Below are 25,189 nucleotides of genomic sequence, written 5' to 3' on the forward strand. Positions count from 1 at the left end.
CTGCATTTCAACCTGCAAGTTCCGACTAATTATTTTAGAGCTGCGCCGTCCCATAAGTAATTATCAAAACATTCTAATCTAAAAATATGAAATATGGAACGACAAAATATACAAATTATTCAGCAGCAGTAGCAGTCCTATTTTGCAAAATGTATTCCATCAAGTAGTCTCTCTAGCGGGAGACTTATCTTCTGAATTCTGTGCTGGTTATGAGCCCCCATGTATAGCTGTGCCTCAGACCTGTGTGGCAACGCGCACGCACCCTTCCCCGGCCTGATAACCTAATTGCTTTTCATTGATCCTGTCCATTCAGGTGGCCACTGTTCATCCTTTTCCAGGGGTGTCTCCCGGGTGCTCACGTCTGTTCTAAGGTGAGAAGTGTGTCCTACGTTTCATCGCGCATAATTTATTATTATTATTCTTTTTTTCAAGCAAGACAGAGACATTTGAACAAGAGCAGGCCTTGGACCAACTCTCCATGAAAAGGAGAGTTGGTCCTTTGAAAAATGAATATAAATATATAAATACAGGGATATTTTATGGATAGCTTTTCTAGGCGGTTGTCACTTAGTTCCTCCTATGCACCCAGGAAAGGTTTGTTCTCGCTCCACGCTATGAACCACGGGCCCGCGCTGTGGTTGGGGCCACAAGACAGGCATTCTTCATTAACCAACAAGAGAGACATGCGGGCAGTCAGTGCAGTCTTGGACGGGAGACAGTGAAGTAGTCAGCCGTTGTTTGTGTTGGAGGACAGACAGTAAAAGAGCTCATCCTCTCTAAGGTGAGCCAGTCCAAGGATTCGGGGCTGATACCCAAAAACTGTTCCTGCGGATCGTGTGATGTCACACGAGGAGTGAGGGCCAGGCCAGTGTGTGTTGGCAGGCGCACGCACAGGCTGGAAGGGTTCTTCTGAAGGATATTTCATTTTTCTCTGACAAAGAGCGCAGACCATATATATACCTACTACAATACATTAGGTCTTATTTTTCCTTTCTGCTTCAACTTATACTGAACCACCTGACAGTTCCATAGCCATTAAGTCTGAGTTATACTTTGTTATACGAGGCTGCTGTGAGCATAAATTAGGCATTAGCCTGTGGTGCACGTATACAGTACCCAGTCTCGCACGCGCACACGCACACACACGCACACACACACACACACACGCACACGCACACGCACACGCACACACACACACACACACACACACAGTCACACACACACACCTCTCTTCCATCTCTGTGGGTCTGTATCAGTTTAATATGCAGTCCAGTTGATGGTGGTATCAGATCAATGGAGAGGGTTTCAAATAAGACATGGCTGCCGAGAGACACAGAAGAACGCTCTCTTGCGCACATTAAGAGAATGCTTCCCTTCCGGTTAAGATCATAGTTATTCCTTTTTGATGGGGCCATTTAAAAAATAATCAATTGTCCTGTGATGCTCATTAGAAATATTAACTTTAAATGTGGAGTGGGTTGCTTTTTTTTTTTTGCTGCAACTTGTGGGACTGGACTGCTTTGAACGTATAATGGCCTCATTTCAGTAACTTAATGTGTTATTATACTCACCCGCTCTCTGGAAAGAACAGTATGCATTGTAACCTTGACTACGACTTTGTGTCTGATAGCTAAGTTGTCTCTCTCTCTCTCTCTCTCTCTCTGTCTCTCTCTCTCTGTCTCTCTCTCTCTGTCTCTCTCTCTCTCTCTCTGTCTCTCTCTCTCTGTCTCTCTCTCTCTCTGTCTCTCTCTCTCTCTCTCTCTCTCTCTCTCTCTCTCTCTCTCTCTCTCTCTCTCTCTCTCTCAGGAAGAGTGAAGCGAGAACCTGATGTTCAGACTTTCCATTTTCCTTATAGAAAGTAATTATCATTAGTGAATGTGACTAAGGTCAGTCGGTTAATTTATTGATAGTATTATCTAGAATTTGAGAAATGTTGCGGGGAAATTGTAGGAAGGCCAAATATGATTGTGTCAAGTTTGTTACAAACGTATGAAGTCCAATCCTCACATTATGCCTTTCAATAGAAAACTTGACACCTGATATATAAAAAAGACCTCTCTAGAATCCTCACCCATGGTAGCATAGACTTCTCACCTTGCTGCATTAACTTCAAAGAATATACAGATAGTACATGCTCAGTGTGTGTGTGTGTGTGTGTGTGTGTGTGTGTGTGTGTGTGTGCGCGCGTGCGCGTGTGTTCGTGCGTGCGTAAAAGTAGCATATCTACAAGCTCAAAACGTGTCGCTTGTTTGGATACGGTATATCTGCTACTTTTGATACTTTGAGACGCTGTAGTATATGATCAAGTAAGGCATTCATTTATGAAAAAACACAAAAAAGTAAAAAATGGAGACAGCAACGATTCCTGAGTGTTAAGCTGTTAAAATGTTAACATTTATACTTGTGTGCCACACTTATTATTATTATTTTTTTAACAAATAAGTGGTAAGTGGATAAGTGTGTAAGTAGGTAATACTCAGTCAGCATATAGCTTCCTAACGTTCTCCTGATACGGCTGTAACGGCTCCATTCCTGAAGTAACAGCCTGCCTACACGCAGGCATGCAGAGTGTCGACCACTATCACACCACGCTAATGTGATGTAAAAATGAATGATGAAATTCAAGGAGGCCAAATGAAAGAGAAGCCGGTGAGTGTGTGCATCTCTGACAGAGTATAGTATGCACGCGTGTCGTGTGTGTGTGTGTGTGTGTGTGTGTGTGTGTGTGTGTGTGTGTGTGTGTGTGTGTGTGTGTGTGGGAGAGCACACACATACTCTACAGGCCTGCATGTGAGCTCATGTGTGTTCAAAGGTGAGGCCTTGGGTGATAGAGCATAGGCTTCTTTTACCTCCTATAAGTACAGAGGAGGATAAAAGCCAGCTGTAATGACCTTGGTATAATGAAGGCCTGCTGATTTCCATGATTTTCCTGCTTTCATGCCACAAATTTGCTATTCCATGGGAGGGTAAAAAAATAAAACGAGGGGTCTTTGTCTGGCAAAACTTTAGCGACCGACAACATTAGCTCAGAATTGAACACAACCTCTGGTTCCCATGTTCAAGTCATTAAAGAAAAGATTATTATCTCCAGGCAAATTAATAGATGAAACACATTTTTCTAAATGGATTGCTCTTTTTTTTTTTTTAAGTTGACCAATTTAAGTGCAATTTCCCTAATTTGTGAAATTATTTTTGAGAGTGATGTAATGCCTGTTCCTTTTTATCTTGAAAGCAAAGGCTGCATCTAGCCCATTTTGGGCGGGAACCCCTGTTGGTGTTTTAAACATTATGTTATAATTGAGTACCACAGACGAATAACAGTTAAGTCCACACTATTGATCCATAATATATAAATGATAGATAAGGGTTCAGGACAACAAGGCCTTTTCGTGGAGGGGTCAGTCTGAAATTTGGACTTAGACTGTTTTTCGTCTGTGGTACTCATAGCTATTGAAAAATAGCAGATCTACAAGCTCATAGCGCGCCACCGAGTGGCGCGCTATGAACTTGTAGGTCTGCTATTTTTTTTTTTTATTGTTAAAATGTGCCTCAAATCTTTCCGAGAATTGTCATTATTTAGAAGACATTTTTCTTTCGTTTCGACGTCAGGCCTGAATGGGCTAGTCTAGGGCCTCTCAGTACAGCTAATATGGCAAAACGAAATGAAAGGGCTTCAAAAGAGGCTTTTCCACTAGGAGCTCATGTGGTGCTGTGGCCGACCTCCAAATATGATTAGACTGTGGTAAATACAACAATAGAAAACAATAAACAACTGGTAATTGGAGTGATCTTCGGTTCCGACAAAAAAGCTCCCTTGATTTGAATTGTTTGTGTGAGCAGCATTACTATTTTTATTTTTTATTTTTTTACATTATAATACTGCCTTTTTGGGGATATCAAAAAGGTCCAGCTCATGCCTGACAGGACCGTCTGATAAAAGCAGAAATTAAGGTCTATATAGCCTGATTTATACTTTGTCACATAAGATGGTGTCACTCACAGAAAATAGACGATCTACAAACTCACAACACGGCCATGTATGTATAAATTAACCATATACATTCACATCCATTCAGCTTACTAACCGACATGACCTCACATCTAATTCATGCTTGCTGTGTGTGCATGAAGTGAGGTTAATATGGTTTTAATAGGCTCACGTGGAGTGAGTGTGTTTGTTTGCATTTCTCTATGCAAGTGCGTACGTGTGTGTGTGTGTGTGTGTGTGTGTGTGTACATTTACAGTATGTGTATGGTAGTGTACAGCTTGAGAGTGAATGAGTGGTGTAATGTTAACGCATCCCAGGTGAAGTGTGCCCCCTACAGGTAGTAGTATTTATCTCCGCATTTTCATGTCCTATCAAGGCAGTTGCAGTACAAAAAGCATGGATTTCGATTTCAAACAGTGTTATCAACGTCTAGGTTAAGCTGTATCGTGAAACGACATATTCCGTATCACACGTGAATTGTGCATGCAATGCAAGAACATTGTGATGTGGGAGGAGAAGAAGAGCTAGATTGGCACACCGGGAGGTTTTCCTGCTCGGCTCTCCATCTCCACAACCAACACATACCACCTCGTTCATTAATATCACTCCAGATCTCACCACCCCATAATGGCCTAAGTTAGCCTATACTTCATATGATAGTCATGCAAATGTAGTGGGAAAAGTGAAAAAGTATTATAAAGACATCCATTGCAACACAGTCCCCCCGCCCCCCTCTCTCCAGATATGTGATGAGAGAGAGCAAAAAACTCTCCAAAGACCTCAATAGGCTGAGGCATTGTTTCTCTTTTAAAATCCTCTCAGATGGCAGAATCAAACTTCAGAGAGCCTAGTGATGTGTCTAATGAAAGAAGTCTCCTCCTCATGCCGCGTCTCCATTTCGCACAGTGTATTAGGAATCTAAATGTTGACTGAAAAGGGTTTTGATTATTTCCCTGTGATTAGCTTAAGGAATAAAAACAGCATAGCATGTTTACAGGGTAAGCCATGAAAGTGCCATGAGAGGGCTCATCACTATCCTGTGCCATTTTGGGAAGCAGAAAGTGAGGTTCTGTGTTTCGTTCAGTTCAGTTAACCCATTTTGGACTGAGTCGATAAAAAAAGGCTTCTAAATCCTAACATTTTTCTGAAAAACCCATGTTTCTATGTCAGTGGTAATCAACCTTTTTCATGTCAAGGACCCCCAGAATTATCTCTATTGGGCCGCGGACCCCCATCTCAAAATATGTAGTTCCAGGGACCCCCCAGAAGCAAATATTTTAGTTAAAAATGTTCGCTCTGAAATATATATTCAATGATTTGCGCCACATTTTCACGATTTTTCAAAAATAGCAGAACGACAAGCTCGTAGCACGCCACTCGGTGGCGTGCTATGAGCTTGTAGATCTGCTATTTTTCAATAGCTAAAGCATAACACAATGCTAACACCAAAAGGGGTTCCCGCCCAAAATGGATTAAAAGACATATCAAACGGAAATTGTTTAAGGCTGGAATCAAAGCAGATTCATGGTCAAAAATATCCTTAGTTTAGACCGGCATTTGTTCTTGTAGTTGTAAATGTATTATTACTTTTTTCATTTCAACCATGCTTGGCTAATATTGTAAATTGGAGACATGAGAGAATAATGTCCTTGAAAAATATGATGGCTCATAACGTTATGAAGCGAGTATGACACTTGACCTTGTCCTTGCAATGTGCAATGTACCAAAAATAGTAATTGTCCTTTTTGTACAACATAAGGAGCTATCAAAACACTAAAATCTAACAGATCTAACGGATTACAGAAAATGGAAAGTTGTTTAATGAGGAGACGAATGGCGACACTTCCACTCCACACAGCCTAATATACTGCCATATACTCCCATGCTACAGTATTACATTACAATCTTTATTGTTTAAGCCAGGTTTTAAGCTGGTCCATACTCCGCCACAAAGTAATGGATACGCCATAGACAAAGAGTAAACTACAGTCATATAGTTTAAAGTCAATTACATATTAAATAACCAACCGATCCTATAAACTTCAGTTAAAACTGTTAATTAATGATGTCTCTGTCATTGTAGATAAATCACTGGGCCTATGTTTAATTGTGAGCACTACATTCTTTACGCTGAAATTTGAAAGAAAGAAAGAGGAAAAAAAAGCATTCAATTCCATTTGTATAAAATTAGCTGCTATTTCTTTAACTTTTTCCACATTTATTTTTAATTAAACAAATATTTGTGGGGAGGGGGCAGAAAACTGAGACACCCATTGGGTGTTATTTTGCTCAGAGATCAAACTTTGCAAAGCTCAAATAAAAGCAAGTTATACGTGTACACTTATAAACCCATGGCACAACCTAGAATGCAGTCATAACCTACTGCCAATTCTACTGTACTCAGAACATGATCCATGTCTAAATAACTCTCTACAGTACAGGGCAGCAACACAACACTTTCAACTTTACTCACTCTCCTTATTAGAGCCGATTGCTTATCGCCTACTTCACAGAGAGTCCATATAGCATAGCTGACAGCAGTAAGGCAGAGCTGCACACATGAACTCCTCACTAACACTTTCCTGCACTAACCAGCTGTCCCCCTGTGGTTTCAGCCGCGGCCAAACCTTTGAAATGTCCTTCAAGGCGTTAAAAAAAAGAAGAAGAAAACATGCACACAGCTTTGGGTAAAATCCTATTTGTACACTGTAATTACACTTTGAAAAGTTGCAAAGTTTAAAGTTTCAGGACCTTCACTTTTTCTCCTCGCATTTCTGATATTGATTAGGGTCTAAAATACATGTAAGGCTCGCTTGTTGCAAAGTACAAAGAGGTTTCTGATTACGTTCTGTTGCCTCGGAAAACTTTGAATGTTTCAGATTTTGCTTACTGCTGTTATCAAGGGAAGCAATCAGGAGAGTTCAGTCAATAATTTTCACAACCGTTGCAGACAGTGTTCATTTGCTCTTAAAACATTCTGACCTGAGATCAGATTCTATAAAAATGTCTTCTACATTCTGACAGTTTTCTGAAAAAGCTATGTTTCTATGTCAGTCGTTCTTCGATTTTTCAAAAATAGCAGACCTACAAGCTCGTAGCGCGCCACTCGGTGGCGCGCTATGAGCTTGTAGATCTGCTATTTTTCAATAGCTAAAGCATAACATAATGCTAACACCGAAAGGGGTTCCCGTTCAGAATGGGTTAACACAAAAAGCTACAGGCACTTTTTGAGCATAATACTGTATGTACAGTATGTGTGAGAGACCTTGGGTGATAGGCATTCTTTACGGTATACTGTTGTTGCTGCATTTCATAAAAATTGATTTGTGGCAATTCAATCGGTATAATAAAGTTGTATGTTTTTTAATTGTGCAATTTGTATCACTGTGATTAAAACAAATCAGTGGTTTCATTCCAAATTGCTCCCTGTTTAGGAGAAAATATTTTTACCTTACTGTTGAATATATATTAAAAACAAAACACGCACACACACACACACACACACACACACACGCGCACGCACGCACGCACGCACACGCACACACACACACACACACACACACACAAAGATGTACATCCGCTAAAATGTTTCTGACTTCTATGCTATTTTAAAATCCTTCAGCAATATTTGATACGGTGTTCCACTTTCTTGCTAGCAATAATTTTGCCAGACCCAGTGTTACAGTTTTCTTTGGAAAATGGTAGACATAATATAGGAGCAAACCTATTTAATTACACCTGAGTTTGTGACAACAAACAAACCTACTCCACAAAATGTAGCCGCCATAACGGTCTCTCAAATATTAATCATATAGTGAATAAAAATGTCTCTAACACTTCAAAATTAATGAATCTATGAGTGCATGCTGCCGTTGGTATCAGACCTATGTATGTCTGACGTGTGTCGTGGACAAAGGGAAATTTCTTTCCTCTTGCTAGCAGAAGAGATACAACTGTGAGTGTGTCATGTATGGTGCCCATTATTTGAACTGACCTCTCGCGGTGAAGCTGTCTATGGGATGCAGTCATAGGATGCAGTAGGGGAGACACCATGTCTGGGCCCTCTCCTCTCTACGGTAATCAATAAGACCGGCCAGACCAGCTCCACGCTCGCTAACCAATTCTAGCTGCCTCAATGTTGGGGAGAATAGGAGCAGAGAAGAGAAAAGAGAGAGCGGGAATCAAGCACAGATGTATCATTGTTATTCATGCAAAGAGAAGCAGGATCAAGTTTATAAGAGGCTAAATTGAACACACAGGACTATAGTTTCCAGGAAATAACTACTTCAATGAGTTGCAATTAGAACTTAAATCTGGATAATGCATGGCATAAAACAAGCCATGCTAACAGAGGAATGCAGATGACATTTGAAAATGTCAGTGAATACGGAAAACATGGGTGCATCTAATTATGTAGAATTAGGTGTTTCTGAGAGAGAGGGAGAGAGAGAGAGAGAGAGAGAGAGTCAGTCTATCTTTGTGTTCCAGCATTGCCTTCTAAAACTTTTACAGTACTTTATTTATTTACAAAAGTACAGTACTGGACTACACACTGGTCTATCCCATGGGCGTTTGGCGCTACAAACAAAACACGTGCACTTTGGTCTCTGTCTGAACTAACCTTACATGGATGTCCCATTTGACTGTACGGGGGCCGCTTCCTGACAGACAGGACTCGAGCTGTAACACAAAATACAATATTAGAGCTTTAGTAATGCTGACAGCCGACTGGGTGTATAATTCAACAACAAAAACAACAAACAAACCTACCAACCTTAACTACATTAAGGTGAGCAAGCATCTCCCCCTGTAGGAAGTGTGCAGCATCCATCCATGTGAGGCAGGTCTCGCGTTAGCAGCGCTTTGGTTACCAAGGGAACGAGAACTTAAAAACTTGCGCCTCACACCCACATCCGTTTTCCCGGTAAAAGGAAGGAGAGTACCGCACAAAGAACCCGCTGAGATGATATACAGGTATTTACAGTGATTGTCGACAAGGCTACTGACCGGAGAGCATATGTACATGCATATGAATGAAGTCACTAGCGTTGCACGCTCTTGTCTGATTTCTAGAGTTGATGCATTAGCCGCTAACGTGCTAGCATGCTAAGTTTGCTAGCGTTAGCCTACTGACTGTACACATTGATTATTTGCCATGCAGAGTACTGTTGTTGATCTTGGCGCCCGTGGTGTCAGTGAGTAAGTGTCAGTCAACCTTGTCAACATAACATTGCTTGGTCCGTGGACCCGGTGCAGTGGTATTCTATTTGATTGATCAGGAAAGCCAGTGTGTTACTGGGCTGGCTTCAATGTAGTTGATTCATTGAATACTTTAATAGTTTGCAAAAACAAGCACAGGAGAGTACAGTTACAAAGGTAACAAGACAATCGCGCAGACAGTTGAAATTCAACAGTTAAGCTCTGGCTGGCATGCTGCATTAACACCATAGCGATATTAGCTACCGTGGCGTGATTGCATACAAAATACAGCGCTGTCTTTTCTCATACCTGCCTCAGAAGACTCTTTTGGAGGCTTTTAAACATTTCTAAATAAAGTACCTTGACTTTTATCCACCCTCTCCTCATTTAAAAAAAAAAATTGGGTGCTCGGATCGCTGCCTTTTCTTTAGTACAGAGCTGTCTTTATTCAATGGATTTGCTTGAGGCGTTCTGCTGCATATGATATTACAATTACATCCTGTGTATTTCCATGTAGTAGTGTCTGCAGTATTGCATAACGTTTGAACTAAGGCTAGATTGCATAAGTTGAGCATCCTTGTGTTCTTTCGACAGGTGCTTTTGTCCTGTGTGATTTGTCAACAAACATCATACAACATGCCATCGCCACAAGCCCTCCAGCCGGTTCTTAACATGAAGGTGGATGAACTCTTCCAGAGCTGGCTGTCTGAACCAGACACACAGGCTGTCCTGGCAGGCTACCTCCACCTCATCAAGACTGGACAAAAAGTGGACGTAAGCAGCGGGGGAGCCACAGGCTCGGTGACCTTCAGTGAGAAAAACAACAACAACGTGACCACCTTGAAAGGCCGGGCAGAGAGGAAGTCCACCGCCGCAATGCCCAGCACAGCACACACACTGCCCTCTGGGAGCAGCAGCAATGCCAGGGTGATGGGACCCAATGGCAGAGCTCTACGGAAGTCTGTCAGCATGCTCACCCCAAAGAAGGTAGTGTATAGTGTTCCTTAACACTTAGTTGTTCTGGTGAAATGATGGGCAGACAATCGGGTCAGCTTTACTTTCATATTCTTAAGAGAGCAGCATTACAAATGTGCAGGGCTTATATAGAGCAGGGCCTTCAATGCAGAACATATCCATCACCTTTAATAATTAGAGCATTTAATTAGAGTCTAATTAAATGCTCTCACAACATTACAGGTAGAGCCGTCCAGATTATAATCAAGTACAGGGGGGCGAGTGGGTGGAATGATGTAAACACATTTATGCGGTAGTGATCAGATCCTCATCCATTGCAAATTGGTTTTCAAAAGGAAAAACAAACTTAGTAGTAACGTACATCATGATTATATACAAGTGTATCACACTATCAAGATATCACAGCAAAGTTAGGCAGGGTAGGTACTTACTCGAAACACGGATAAAGGGATAACAGACGGAGCATTATATAACACATATTCTGGAACATACAGTATGTACCCCAGATAGTACAACATATTATGTACAGTAGACTTACTACTACCACCCTATAATTACAAACTGTTATGAAACCACTTCACAGGTTTAAACAAGATTCCATAGAGCTTATTATGCCACAGGGCTTACTGTAAATTACAACACCTGAGTTGCACTTGATAATAAAAGCGACACAGGGTGTGGCTAACTGTCAGTTTGTGCATGCTGTGTGTGCTGTCGCTCGAGGTGGCTGCGACTCGAGGCATGTGGAGAGATCTCCCACCGTGTGGTGTGTCATCACAATCTGTTGATGCTAATGTACTGTATGTGCAGACGGAGCTAGAGGGAACACTGTCTCTCACCTTCAGACGTGCTACCTTCGACTTTGAAATGGGAATGGCTTTAGAAAACAAACACCATTACCTGCCAAGTACTTGGCAGCTATGCGGAGATATTATGGTCTGCTCCGGGTAGCTCAGTCGGTAGAGCTCTCGCCTTTGGACCACAAGTTATTGGGTTCGATCCCGGGCAACGCCAACTCGGCATATTTGGTGCGGCATGTCATGCGGGAAGTATTGGGAGCTGATGGTAGGTGTGGCGCTCCAGTGTACCTCAGCAATCCATCTTCCACGTGTTACCGGCTGATTACCGACAAAAAGCCACTTCTACTTCTTCCCTCACTCCTGCCTGTGTGTGTATAGAGGTCCCTGGAATAAAATATTTTCCGATGGGGAGGGGTCCGCGGCCAACTACATATAATTATGGGGGTCCGACTCCTTGGCATGAAAAAGTATGAGCACCACTGTAGCAACATACGTTTTTTTTTAGACTTTTTAAGATTTATAAGACATTTGTAGAATCGGCCTCCGGTCTTAATGGGTTAATCCAATCAAGCATTGCAGACCAAGTGGTGCGAGAGATACTGAGTTGATTAGTCTTTCCGCTTAGTTAATTAAATCAATTCAGTGATTTAGCTGTTTGTGTTTACAGTCAACAGATTCCAGCTTGCAAATGCTCTCTCTGTCAAACGGATACCTAGTATTTCCCCTGTCTCTCTGTCAAACCATATTTTCCCTGTCTTGCCACAAGGGGCTGCTGAGTCACCTATAGCGAGCAAGGGTGGTAAATGGTCCATGCCTTCCCACCAATGGCCTGGATGGAGCCTTCATGTCTGTAAGCATATGTAGAGAGACTGACAAATACTTTCCATATGCTTTGGATACACCCATGAATCAATGTGGTACTGTATGGGAGGAGGGAGCATATGAATGCAGGCCATCCCTGGCACTCTAATAACTCCCCTTATTCTTTTGCACATGGTCTGAGCAAGCAGGAACCAGGCCTGCTCTGATCAGGGACTCCAGAGGAGCGGGGATTTGGGCAGGGACGGCTTCAATTATAGCCTGTTAGAAAACCATTAAATGCTGCTCAGTCTGATTTGTACTACTTGTGCGCCTGTCCTCTCAAGCTGAGAGGTGGTTATCAGTGTGGCCTGGTGAAGGCCTCACTGTATGTGATGACAGTGAGACAGCCAGGCAGCTGGTGGCATGCGCTCTCTGCCGCCTTCTCACATTCTACGTGTTGTTGACACGTTGAGGGCAGGCCAGCCAGAGGAGGTGTTCGTTCGTTCGGCTGGTCACTCGCTGGGCCTCCTCTGCTCTTTCTAAGACCCCCAGCTTGGAGAACCACAGTTTGGCTCTCAACGGCAGTGCTTATCCGAGTGCAGTGGTCTTCTACATCCTGACAGTTTTCTGAAAAAGCTATGTTTCTATGTCAGTGGTTCTTCGATTTTTCAAAAACACCAAAAGGGGTTCCCGCCCAAAATGGGTTAAGTCAAATTATCAATATGACATGATCACAATGCGTCGCATCGCGGCCGATACCACCCCTCAAGTACTCGTACTACTCTGTACTCGGAACTGGCCCGATACTTTGATCCAAGTACCAAAACATCCAATTAACACTAGGCCGAACGAATGCGACAGGAGCAAGTCTGACCCAACACTGCAGCAAATCGCCAAAAAAAGTGTAGATCGGAGATCCATCTGCATCTATGAGAAAAAGGGGGTAAAATAAGTGGTTACTCAACAAAAATAAAGTACTCGTATCGGTACTCGGTATCGGTGAGTACTAAAAAGTAAGTACTTGTACTCGTACTTGGTCTGAATAAAAAATGGCACCGGGACAACTCTAGTACAGTACTTGAGTAATGAGACATGTACTTAGTTACTTTCTACCACTGACAACAGTGCTTATCTGAGTGTCACACGAGAGCTGCAGATGGTACATACAGACCAGCGTCTAGTTTTTGTTTGTAAAATGAGAAAAGTGTCCATTGTATATTTGTATGTATAATAAGCCAGTGTCTATTTTTTTATGTATGCAAATTAAGATCAGTATCTATTTATTTGTGTGTAAAATAGACCTTTTGAATGACGTTTTCATGTTGGGGGGGGGGGGGGGGGGGGGGGGGGGAAGGAACTGGCCACCATCATTAGCGCATCAAAGTCTGGGGTGGTGGTGGGTGGGGTATTCTCAGAAGATCCCCCCCGTTGAATGAGTGACGGCTATAATAGCCTGACCGCGAACGTAACGGAAGACCCAGTGAATTGCTACAGCGTCATTCAGACCCTGTGTCTGTGGACTTCAGATCGCTGTCTTTCTCATGAGGGACATCTGTTGGCAATGAATCTCTTGTCACGAGCCGTCTCACTTTATGTCTGTCTGCTCATGGAGAAACGATAAGAGGTTTGACAGATGCGAGAGAGCTTTTTGATTTCCACGTCCCCCGTTTTCCTCCTGGGCTCCTCGCTGATCTTTGGCCCCCATTCACTGTGAAGAAACTGCTGGGCAGTTTGTGTATTCCGCTGTGGCGAGGCGACGGTATGTGCCCACACCGTGTCACTTCGTATTAACCCATTCAGGCATGACGTCGAAATTTAAAAAAAATGTTTTCTAAATCATGACAATTTTCTGAAAGATTTGAGGCACATTTTAACAATTTTTCAAAAATAGCAGACCTACAAGTTCATAGCGCGCCACTCGGTGGCGCGCTATGAGCTTGTAGATCTGCTATTTTTCAATAGCTAAATTATAACATAATGTTTAAAACACCAAAAGGGGTTCCCGCCCCAAAATGGATTAATAGCCAACGCTAAAATCTAAAATGACACAGATGCTTTCCCGGTTTCAATGGGTTAAAGGGATTGTGATCTAGCATAAAGTAAATGTTCCTATTTAAAGACAGCCAGAGGAATTCCTGAATACAAATGCATTCTTCAAAGGATTAGTTAAAAAATTCAATTAACGTCATACTGATGCTGCCTGGAACAGCTGGTCCAACTTTGACACCAGACACCGATATAGATAGCCTTCGCTCCCCTTGTGTTGGAATTATATACTCCGAACTGAGCCAGAGAGATGAGGTGTGGCATCACATTCATCCTCTGTACGTGCTTCCAGTGAAAACTACAATCGGATGCTCTTGTTGTCTGAATAATTAAAGGTATATTCAGTGATTTGACTTAATTCAAATATCACTTTTTTTTCCTTTTTTTCTGGATAATCCTCCCTACTATAGAGTGTGCTGACCATATAAGGAGTTCCTCCCTGTCCCCAGTGAGCCCCTGGGGTAAAAAAAACCCTAGTTTCAGTTTTGGTGGCGGGTGGCAAAACCTTCATCCAATCAGGATGAGTGGGGCCTTCCTCCAATCATGATCGAGTGGGGGCGGACCTTGGTGCACATGCTGTTGGCCTGTTGCACTTCCCCCCACTGTAGAGCGTGCATGTGCACATTTTGTTACCGGGGCGGACTGGGTGGTTTTCCAAATCACCCAAATCACTGAATGCTCCTTTAAGGGCTGATAATTGTGATAAATCACTCTTGGTATGATCAAATCGGCTAGTAACTTAACGAAGGCTTGGTTTTCAGGGCTGATCAACAACACGGTGTACAGTATGACTGCCTGCTCTGTGCTGAGTTCAATGAGTCACACATAGAAACACAGTAGTCCTTGACGGTTGACCTACAGTTTTCTGATTGCATTTCTAAGAAGATCTAAGTGTAACGAGAAAGTAAAATCCAAATTTGTACACTCTGTGTTAAATTAACGCTGAGCAATGGGGGACCTACTGTAATTAACACTGAGCATATGGAACCTAATTAAAGACATTATGAAATGTCCTTGTATCCTCCTGTGTGGATTTAGCATCCCAGGCTATTTTCTCAAGGTGGCTTTTTATAACGTGCTTGCCTTGGTCGGGCTCAGCAACCTTGAAGCTATTTGAAGCCGGGGTTGAAGGGTCACATTATCAGGAGACACCGAGGTGCTAAACTGTTTTCCGCAAGTGTTTTTTATTAGGAAGCCTTGTTCACTTGGGAGTGCAAAGTAAGCTTTGTCTTTTAGCCAGCACCTTAGCAGATAAATCACAGTGTGTGCTGTTAACAATCTATATACTGTACATAACAGATATTGTCGTTGTCTACTTTAGTACTTTTGTTGTTCCACCAGATAAGAAAATATTTCAACACCTTGAAGTGAGTTTTCACACCCAGGATTATGTATTCACAAAATCTCAGTGTATCTCTCTCAATGCTTACTTATTGACAATATACTATTGTTGCCTCCACCAGTCTGTCTGTCTGTACGGCCAAAGGCCGGAGACTTGTGTTTTCGCCCCTGTCTGTCCCTGTGTCTGTCCGTCCGTGTTTGTCTGTGCAGAGCTTATCTCCTGCACCGTTGGACTGCCGGGAAGGCATTAGGCAACCCGACGTAGCTGCGCTATGAGGAGCGCACCTTTCTAGCGTTGTATTTATTATTTGATATTATTCGCGTGAATTCCGTTTGTGTCCGAGCGTAGGCATGGTAACGCCCCGCCTGCCTGTGATTGGTCTACTGACTGCCCGTCTTGACTGTCCTCCGAGACGCGAGGTTACTCCGTGGTGAGATTGAGAAATAAATAATACAACAAGAGAATGCAGCCTTGTAACTAACTTGTACGTTTTATTTTTGTAGAAGAGGCAAACTAATTTAGTTTATGCCGTTTGCCTGATTTTGATTTGATTGAATAATTGATTGAACACGTATGTTGTACTATGATTTGATTTGGGTGTGTTCTAAATAAACTGATGTGTTGATTATCGTGTATTAATGTAATTATAGTAAACTAATACTATTACACTAAAAAGGATAAAGATGAAGGGAAAATATACCTTTTTATAGTACAATGTTTCAAGTTTACACATACAAACAATTTACACAATAATCAACACAAACACTTTATTTTAGGACACAAATCAAATCATATTATGGCGTGCATGTTCAATCAATTATTCCATCAAAGCAAACGGCATAAACAATATTAGTTTGCCTCTTCTACAAAAAATAAAACCTGTATTATTTCCCACCACCACGGAGTATAACCTCGCATCAGACTATCCAGCATATCCACCTCGGAGGACAGTCAAGACGGGCAGTGTCGGTAGGCCAATCACAGGCAGGCGGGGCGTTACCAGGCCTATGCTCGGACACAAACGGAATTCACGCATATTATTCATCTGTGATTGGAATTGGACCGAAAAACTGAAAGCATGCCCTTTCAGCACCAGTTCTTGTCTATGCTGACTACGCTGCTATTCAATTCTGTATTTCTTTCATAGCCCCAACATAAAGACTGTGGTTGCTTATCTTTAGTGGCGCTCTGACCATTAAGCCCTATACTTCTTCGAACTACACATGGGGACGCAGGCCAGGTTGCAGGTGGTTTAAACATTTCGGACTCTTATGTATGTGTATACTGGACACATTTTATAGCCAACCTCACGGTACCCGTGTTGGGGCGTCTATGATCTTGCATGGTCAGCTGATTTGCTCACATCATGTTGTACTCACTGGCTTTTTCTCCAAATCCACGATGTTGCCAGTTAAGTAGACACTATTTTTGGCCTGAGTTCATATGTGTTCCAAATCCCTGTCTCAGACATCAGATTGGGAAGGATTGCGACAGAGCTCTCTGGATTTCAGTATTGTACCAGTGTGCCCTTGTTGTTTACCAGCTCTCTGTCTCTCTCCAAGCTCTGTCAGACTGCCTGCATAGTCTCTTATTCTTAATAGTTGAGAGGGAGACACCTCCAGTGCTTTCTACTGGTCCACCAGGGTGGTGCTTGTCCTTCATACAGTAATCAGTTTTGCCCTCTACTCCAGTGGCGTAATGGTGATTTTCTTTTTTGTTCTTTTTGCGTTACCACAGCATTTTAATGACGCCACGTGCACGCACTGGTGGTGGTGCGCTCTGCCGACGTTACCTTCCGCAGCACTATAGTGATGGCCCCTGTCGGGATGCTCTGGGTTGTGGCAGAGTAGAAGCATTTCAAGACTATAAATGTAACTGAGGCTGTCTGTCACTCTGTGTCGACAGTGACCCAATACACTGCAGCAGCATCATTTCAACTCAAAACACATGGGGCAATTTGGAGCGGTCAACGACACTGAGGTCATCTGGCAAAGAGCTCAACTATGCATGCCTCTTTGTTGCTCTTGTTCACCAGTATGCTTCAATACTTTGGAGTTTTATTGATGATTTGGGAAAAGCCACGGATGGGGGACAACTTGTGTTGGGTTTCTCCCACGCTTCTATAATGTATATCTTTCTGCTTTAGCGGTATATCTGGACTATAGTGTATATCTTTCAGCTTTAGCTGTCTATCTGGACTGTATATACTATTTACTATACTATTTACTATACTGTGTGATACGTCTCCAGTATCCCCTCTTAAAGGAACACCTTGCCTTCCACATTGATGCTACTCATGCTAGGCAAGCTGGATAGAATCTGTACTTCTGTTCTTTACTTCCTTTATTCTCTGTAAACTGGGGTTTCTGTAAATGGCTCTCTGGGTCTGGCTGCTGGAAAAATTACATCTAGATGTGCTGCCGGTCACCAAAAACCAGACAGTCAATTTCATAATCTCATCAGTTATGTAATAAACTGACACATGGTGGGACACATGGCTGCACTCAAATCAGATTTGGAGTGTTCGGCTTAGACACGTTGCGAGATCACACACTCTCAAATGTCATATTTTCTTGTACTTTTATAGTGAATGCTTTGGAGTCAGGCCTGTACATCTACATAGATTGATAGTGGCCTCTTGGCATGCTGTTGTTTGGATATAGCCTGCCAACAATGACCAGTGAATGACAAACAAATCGGACAACAACTTAATTGTGACTGTGAGCGTGATGCTTGTTGGAGTTTGTCAGTATTTTTTTTTGTTTTTGTTTTAAGGGCACATGATTCATAGTACCATCCTCTTCCTAGGAGGAGTTGTTGGTCTGAAAATCAGAACCTGTGTGTGTGCGGTACTGCGGTTCTGTGCATAATATTATGTGTGTTGTTCGGTTGGTTGCCCTCTTCCACAGTGATCTCCAGTTCACAGTCCACACTCCACAATGCTGCTCAAATGATGTGCACCAGTGTTTGAATACACAGAGTTATTATGTAAACCAGCACATCATTAGTATCATTGTGTGATGACGCCTTGCTATTTTCATGGAACAAACCTCAGATTTGCTTTTAGTCTAACACAAACACAGACTGAAGGGTGTTGGTGGTGGCACATGATGTGCCAGGTTTACGTTGTTGACCCCCGAGCAGCTTGCTTTTTCACGGAACCGACAAGCTTTGAGGGCTGTTGGACAACAAAAGGCAGATGGCGTGAAAATAGGACGTCACGAATATAGCTTATCAAGCATGTGCAGTATCCTGCATGGGGGGGGATAACAGGAACTGGGTTTGGGCTAAAACCAGCGGAAGAATGTGGACTCTGTGATCCCCGTCGTCTAAAAATACCTATCATTTAAGTCCGGGTGTGCTTTTCTCTTTCACACCCACATGTTTACACTCGTACACGTACAGCGAAGGTAGCAACGCACTGCCTCTGTAGTGCCATACATAAACATACACGCGTGCACGGTCGCACGTACGCAGGCACACGGGTCACATTTGCATATAACCTAAATTCTGCGTGAACATTTTTACACATAAAACTTACACACGTGTATGCATTATTTTTCTTCATAATTAGATGCACTTGGAGAAGAACAATGGATGTTCCAGTACAGGCCTATAGGCATTCAGTCAGGACCTCCTCTTCCCAGCACCAGCAACCCTAGTGCAGTTAGCATCAGCACGTTTATGTAGAATTGATGTAATTGCTGTCAGTCCAGGACAGGAGCGAAGGGGGGGTAAAGCAGATGTTTGTATGTCGACTAAGAGATATCCATCTTTGTTTTTACAGATCTGTTTTTTTTGTGGCTTTAATAGGCACTGGCTGGTTCAGCCATAAATCTTTTGAATTTGACACTACCCATACTGCCCGTCAACTGTGATAAGACGACCCGAGCTTGCGAACAAAACAAAAGGAAATGCATACTGTTCTGCATCCAACATGAGATTGGAACTGTACTGTAGATTTACAGTTGTTTGCTTATGCTGTGCGATCATGATTAGGCTTCCGCTCTTGTCAGCTTTGCTTTAACCAACAGGAAAAAACACACAGGCACTGGCATACACATGGGTACATTTCTATGACGCGGAATGGAAAATTGGTCAATACAAATTTGGGAGCTTTTAAAAGGGTGTGCGGATCTCCTCTCTCCTTCCTCAGTCATTGTTTTGGATCCTGCACCCGTTGCAATTCGTGGATGTGCGTGCACCTCTTGACCATTATACATTTCTATGACGGCCTAGAATGCTATTATGAATTCCATTTGGTTCAGCATCTCGGTGACGTGACTGACGTCTACTAATTTTTGTTAGATTTGTAAGGCCAGGATGGGAGTTTCACTTTTACTCCCAGCACATCCACCATGTCCAATGGCTTATTACCGGAATAACTTATGAAGGGAGAAGAACAGCTTGGATTGTTAACCATGTCAGCTGATCGTGCTGTCCCGAGGAGAGGGGGAACAGCTTGCTGGACTCGAGAAGCCGGACATGAGTTTTCCCTTTGATGCGCTTGGTAATGCGGCAGCCGTTTTTTCGAGGGAAGCTGGCGAGCAAGTGTAAGCGCTGTGTCATCTCGGTGTTCAGCTGTGCCCCCCTCAGCGGAATCTGCGGCCGCCGCAAGCCGCAACAACAGGTCTGTCTCTTTACATAACCTTCTATGAGAGAGCTGAGGAATGCAAACTGGAAAGGGCAGATCCACCACACACGCCCCTCCCGCCTTGTGTGTGTGTGGATACTCACACACACACACACCCTCTTCTTTCTTATCTCCCCAGTAGCTTTGAGGCTAGGGCTCCCTGACCCCGGGCAGTGTGTGTGTGTGTGTGCGTGTGTGTTCATGTGTAGTGGCCGGGACAGGACAACAGGCAGAGTTAAGATTGCACAGCCAGATCTGGACTGAGAGGGTGAGATAGAGAGACACACGGTAGCAGCTGCAACCCCGCATTAAGAGTCTCATTCTGACAGAGGACAAATAGAGGGACGCAGCTATAGACAGGACTTCTGCTGCTGCTGCTGCTGCAACTTACTGCGAATACTATTGCAGAACTTACAGCTACAACCGTCTGCTTTGTACAGCTGGGAGGATAAAAAAGAAAAGAAAAACAGATTTGTGTGGGCGCGCACGCCCCGTGCTGGTTGAGGATGAGGATGAAGGAGTTGTCCCTGCGTCAGGACCCTGACCTGAGGAAGGAGTTGGCCCTGTTGGCACGCGGCTGTGACTTTGTCCTGCCCTCGCGCTTCAAGAAGAGGCTGAAAGCCTTCCAGCAAGGACAGCAGGCAGGTGTACATTATGATAGTAGTGTGTCTCTCTTCCCAAGTGTGTCCCAGACCATTAATGTGGACAGACTTGATTGCGGCTGGTAACACTGGTGACTTTAATTGTCAACTTTCTCCACAGGATGATAGTACATGGTCTCTTCTCTTATAGTACAGGATGCTGTGGATATTTATGCTGTGTGTGTGTGTGTGTGTGTGACTGACTGTGTGACTGTGTGTGACTGACTGACTGTGTGTGTGTGTGTGTGTGTGTGTGTGTGTGTGTGTGTGTGTGTGTGTGTGTGTGTGTGTGTGTGTGTGTGTGTGTGTGTGTGTGTGTGTGTGTGTGTGTGTGTGTGTGTGTGTGTGTCTGACTGACTGACTGACTGACTGACTGACTGACTGACTGACTGACTGACTGACTGACTGACTGACTGACTGACTGACTCTGTGTGTGTGTGTGTGTGACTGACTGTGTGACTATGTGTGTGTGTGTGTGACTGACTGTGTGACTGTGTGTGTGTGTGTGTGTGTGTGACTGATTGTGTGACTGTGTGTGTGTGTGTGTGTGTGACTGATTGTGTGTCTGTGTGACTGACTGTGTGACTGTGTGTGTGTGTGTGTGACTGTGTGTAAATAATTGTGTTATGTTTTGTCCTCCTAGTGACAGGTGGTTAGTCTCAAAATTCTCCATCCACTCTCCCTGTTTGGCTACCTGCCAAAGTAGCTGTTAGTGAGTGGATAAACTTACCAGCCTTACCTACCAAGTCCAAATACACCAGCCTTTGAATAGCTCAGATTCGCACTATGGTTGTCATCATCCACTTGAAAATTGTATTATTCATTTACTTTTCTTTGGGGTCTCATTGGGTTTTTGCCTCACAGAAAAAAAAGGACTTTTACTTTTTGTAACATCTGGCTTTCAGAAAAACAATCACACTTGTGGCAGCCAAGTCTATGGACTTTTGCTTTAACATTTGCTTTAAGGCACAGTGACGTCATGATGTGGCAGTCACTGTAAGTTCACATGAGTGTGATTTATTTTGTTTTCTAGTTTAGCTATAGTTTATCAAAGAAAGTTTTGTCCTTGACAACTATGTTTGTGTTTGACCGCCTGACCGAGCCAGGTCAGACTGCATCATAGTGAATGTGTGGAATATCACAGGGATTAGCAGCTGTGCTTAGGGGCTCTGCTAGTGGTTAGCATTAGGAGGGGGGGGGGGGGGGGGGGGGGGCACTGCATGCTGAGCAGCAGTAGATGTCTATGTCCTTTTATAGCCATGGCTGACACCCCCCTACACACACACACACACACAGGACAGTGGAGGGCTGTGGATCAGCTGCGTTTATCATCCGGTGCATTGCACTGTAGCAGAACAGCCACACAACTTTTCCAAATAATCAACATGGACACACACGCGTGCACTGCACACCATACAAGGTTACCGGCCAGATGGAAGACATGGATGCATTCAGCCCCCTACATGGCTGTTGTTGTCTTAATAACCTAGAATTACAGATTCAATCTTCATTTAGCCCAGTGAGATTACAGTCCGCCGGCATGAAGATGTGTGTTTATCAGATCTAACAATAGGCGATAACTGGATAGGTTTGAGTGGCTCCATGTGACAAACGGATGCCATTTTTAACTCCTAGCAGTGGCTGCTAGGCTGTGCAAGTGTTTGTTTATGTGGTTATTAAACTTAAGGCACAGCGGAAGATCCAGTGCACAGATTCTTTAATCATGTAAATAGTCTTTGGGCATGAGCTGGAAGGCAGCAGCCAAGATGCTTTTGGCTGGACAGCAGTAGTGTGCCCAGTCCTGTAACCCATTCTGGCATGACGTCGAAATAAAAAATAAATCATTCAACATTTCTAAATCATGACAATTTTCTGAAAGATTTGAGGCATATTTTACCGATTTTTCAAAAATAGCAGACCTACAAGTTCATAGCGCGCCACCGAGTGGCGCGCTATGAGCTTGTAGATCTGCTATTTTTCAATAGCTAAATTATAACATAATGTTTAAAACACCAAAAGGGGTTCCCGCCCAAAATGGGATAAACACTGCTTGTTCCTGTATCCCTTGTTTCAAATTAATAGCCCCCTACAGCAGTTCATAGTACACGGTCCAGACATACTAGGGTTTGACCTAGTCTTGCGTAGCTAATAATGTGAGACATCACTACACATGCATTTGGGATTTGAATATGTTTTATGTTTGTGTGTGTGTGTGTGTGTGTGTGTGTGTGTGTGTGCGAGCGTGAAAATATGAAAAGCCTGTAGCTGGAACCGTAGTGCCTCTTGGCTCACAAAGAGTGGAGGCTGTGCCATTGAATCTCCTAACAGTATGTTTGCTATGCTTAGCGCAGGTCTACGTAAATCAAAGTGGTATGGAACTAAATTGATCATGACAGGTTAGGCCCGGGGCTTAATGTCACTGCATGATGTCATAGTTGTTAAACCATTGAAAAGGAAAGATTGGTTCCAGTGTTGGTGGTTGTGGAGCTTTTAGTGGCATGCTTTGCACACTCGAAGCCCTTGTAGGCAACACTTTGGTTGGAGTCTGCTTTGGACACACACACACACACACACACACACACAATCACAGCTGTGCACAAGCACTGGCATACTCAAGGTTTTAAGTTACCAAGGGCTGTGGCACTTAGGAATGACATTCATAGGAGTCGGTCGGGATTGAGATGCACAGAGACGGGGAGCTGAGGGAGAAACCGAGCTGGTCCATCATGGCTCCACGTATGAGCCCTTAATCCATTGAGACCTGGAACGCATCCATGTCACGTTAGCGTTTAACCACATTAACCATTAACCCATTTTGGGGCGGGAACCCCTTTTGGTGTTTTAAACATTGTTATAATTTAGCTATTGAAAAATAGCAGATCTACAAGCTCATAGCGCGCCACCGAGTGGCGCGCTATGAACTTGTAGGTCTGCTATTTTTGAAAAATCGTTAAAATGTGCCTCAAATTTTCAAATTTTCAAATCTTTCCGAAAATTGTCATGATTTAGAAAACTTTTTTTTTTAATTTCGACGTCAGGCCTGAATGGGTTAACTCCTACTGTACCTTCTGTACAAACTCAAAAATGTACACAAAGCACATGGCCGCCTTTCATCTATCGGTAAAGCTGTCATGAGCAACTGCTGTTTGCCTGCAATCAAGGCCTGTTATTTAAACCCAGCCATGGTGGCTCCGCTCGTTCTCTCTCTCTCTCTGATGCATGCGTGTCCATTCTTGTCATGGACATGGACAATGTGGTTATCTGGTGATTTGTTATCTCTCCTCTCACTGGATCACACACACATTCCTCTTCCTGAGATGAAGGCCAAACTGTGGTGCCGGCTCTGTCTGTCCCCACAAGCTTTACTCCGCCCTGTTTGTTTGATCATGGTCGGGGTCATCCCTGACTTCTGTCCCCGGTGCCCCACTTACCTCAGTGTTGGGGGTTAGGTTTAAGGTTGTGGCTTTTATGACCGCTGTGTAGGAGCACGTTTCACGTGTGAAAGTTGAGAACGCCTTCTCTGTTGCATAATCTAGACTAGAGTCACTACTACTGTAGCTCACTGTCTGTAAGCTAAAGATTCCTGGTTCATTGTGTATTTTGGGATGCTGTTGGGTATTCTATTGCCTACCCATACAGTAAAATCCTCAGTGTTCATTTATCCATTTAACTGGGGGGTGTACACATACAGTAGACCCATATTGGCTTTCAGACATCAGGTCATGTGGCAGCCAAGTCTATGGACTTTTAATGTATTAATGTCATATTCATGCTCTCCCAAAAATCAGCAAGCCCCCAAAAATCAACATGCCCCACCAAAAATCATCATGCCTCCTGTGATGTCACGATAAAAGCCGCCCTTCACTTCACACAAGTGTGATTTATTTTATTTTTTACACTGCACTCTCACCACAAGCTCTCTCTACTCTCCAGCAATATAGGAGCCTATCTTTTCCTCAGCTCTTCATTGACATGATTTGCTGAATAATGCCATTCATTCGTCAGAAACAGGGCTGTGTGTCAGTCTATCAGGGGGCCAAAATAATAGTAAATGGTCCATTCTGTACCTGCCAATGTCAGTTGACACGTCCTAATTGAAAGCCATTACGGATAAATGGTTAATGGGCAGGAGTGGTGGGGGAAATGATTTGCCTAGCAATCATAACTCTTCCCTAATGGAGGGGCGGTGGGGGTTAGCTGCGTGTGGGTTATGAGTGTTTACTAGGCCTAGCTAACGCCAATTTTAGCACATGGATGTGTTTGTGGATGTGAAGTGTTAGCATTTGCTAGTATCAGTAGCTAACACTGTTTGTTTCTGTCACGACCCCCTCCCACCCCCCCTCTCTCTCAGGCCCAGGTGAAGCCGGAGGAGCCCGTCACCACAGCACTGAGTGAAAGCATTCCAAAGTTCTACTTCCCGCGTGGCAGGCCCAAAGCCAACCTCAACACCGACAGCCTCATTTCCAAGATCGAGAAAATATTTTCCCAATTCCCCAATGAAAGGGCCACCATTGAGGACATGGGGCAGGTTGCCAAGGTGAGAATGTGATTTGTAGCGCGCGGGGGGCTGCCACCGCCACCCGGCAAATTATTTTCATTAGCGCCATTAGCCCCTTCTGACTTTATAAAATGTTTGCTGCTTTTAACCCCATGGAAAATATTATGGCTGGTCCCCCCCCTGAGGAATGCAAAGCTATGACCTGAGGGGAACCTGCACTTACAGAGAAATGACAGCAAGCGTTTTCCTCTGGGAAGATTTTGAA

General features: G+C 43.5%; 1 protein-coding gene across 2 annotated transcripts in view; it reads left to right on the forward strand.

The window, feature by feature from the left end:
* The first annotated feature begins 8,817 nt into the window (after positions 1-8,817).
* ppp2r3b (protein phosphatase 2, regulatory subunit B'', beta) overlaps positions 8,818-25,189 on the forward strand; it is a 30,284-nt gene continuing 13,912 nt past the window's right edge. The window contains exons 1-3 of one of the 2 annotated variants that reach the window (XM_079518156.1): positions 8,818-8,963; positions 9,783-10,175; positions 24,778-24,963. In XM_079518156.1, coding sequence (XP_079374282.1) covers positions 9,825-10,175; positions 24,778-24,963 — 537 coding nt within the window. In that variant the 5' untranslated portion in view covers positions 8,818-8,963; positions 9,783-9,824. Of the gene's footprint in view, positions 8,964-9,782; positions 10,176-20,046; positions 20,427-24,777; positions 24,964-25,189 lie in introns of those variants that run through there. The other variant, XM_079518157.1, reaches the window with a different exon arrangement.

This window comes from Electrona antarctica (genome assembly GCF_951216825.1).
Source record: "Electrona antarctica genome assembly, chromosome: 13".
Taxonomy (NCBI): domain Eukaryota; kingdom Metazoa; phylum Chordata; class Actinopteri; order Myctophiformes; family Myctophidae; genus Electrona; species Electrona antarctica.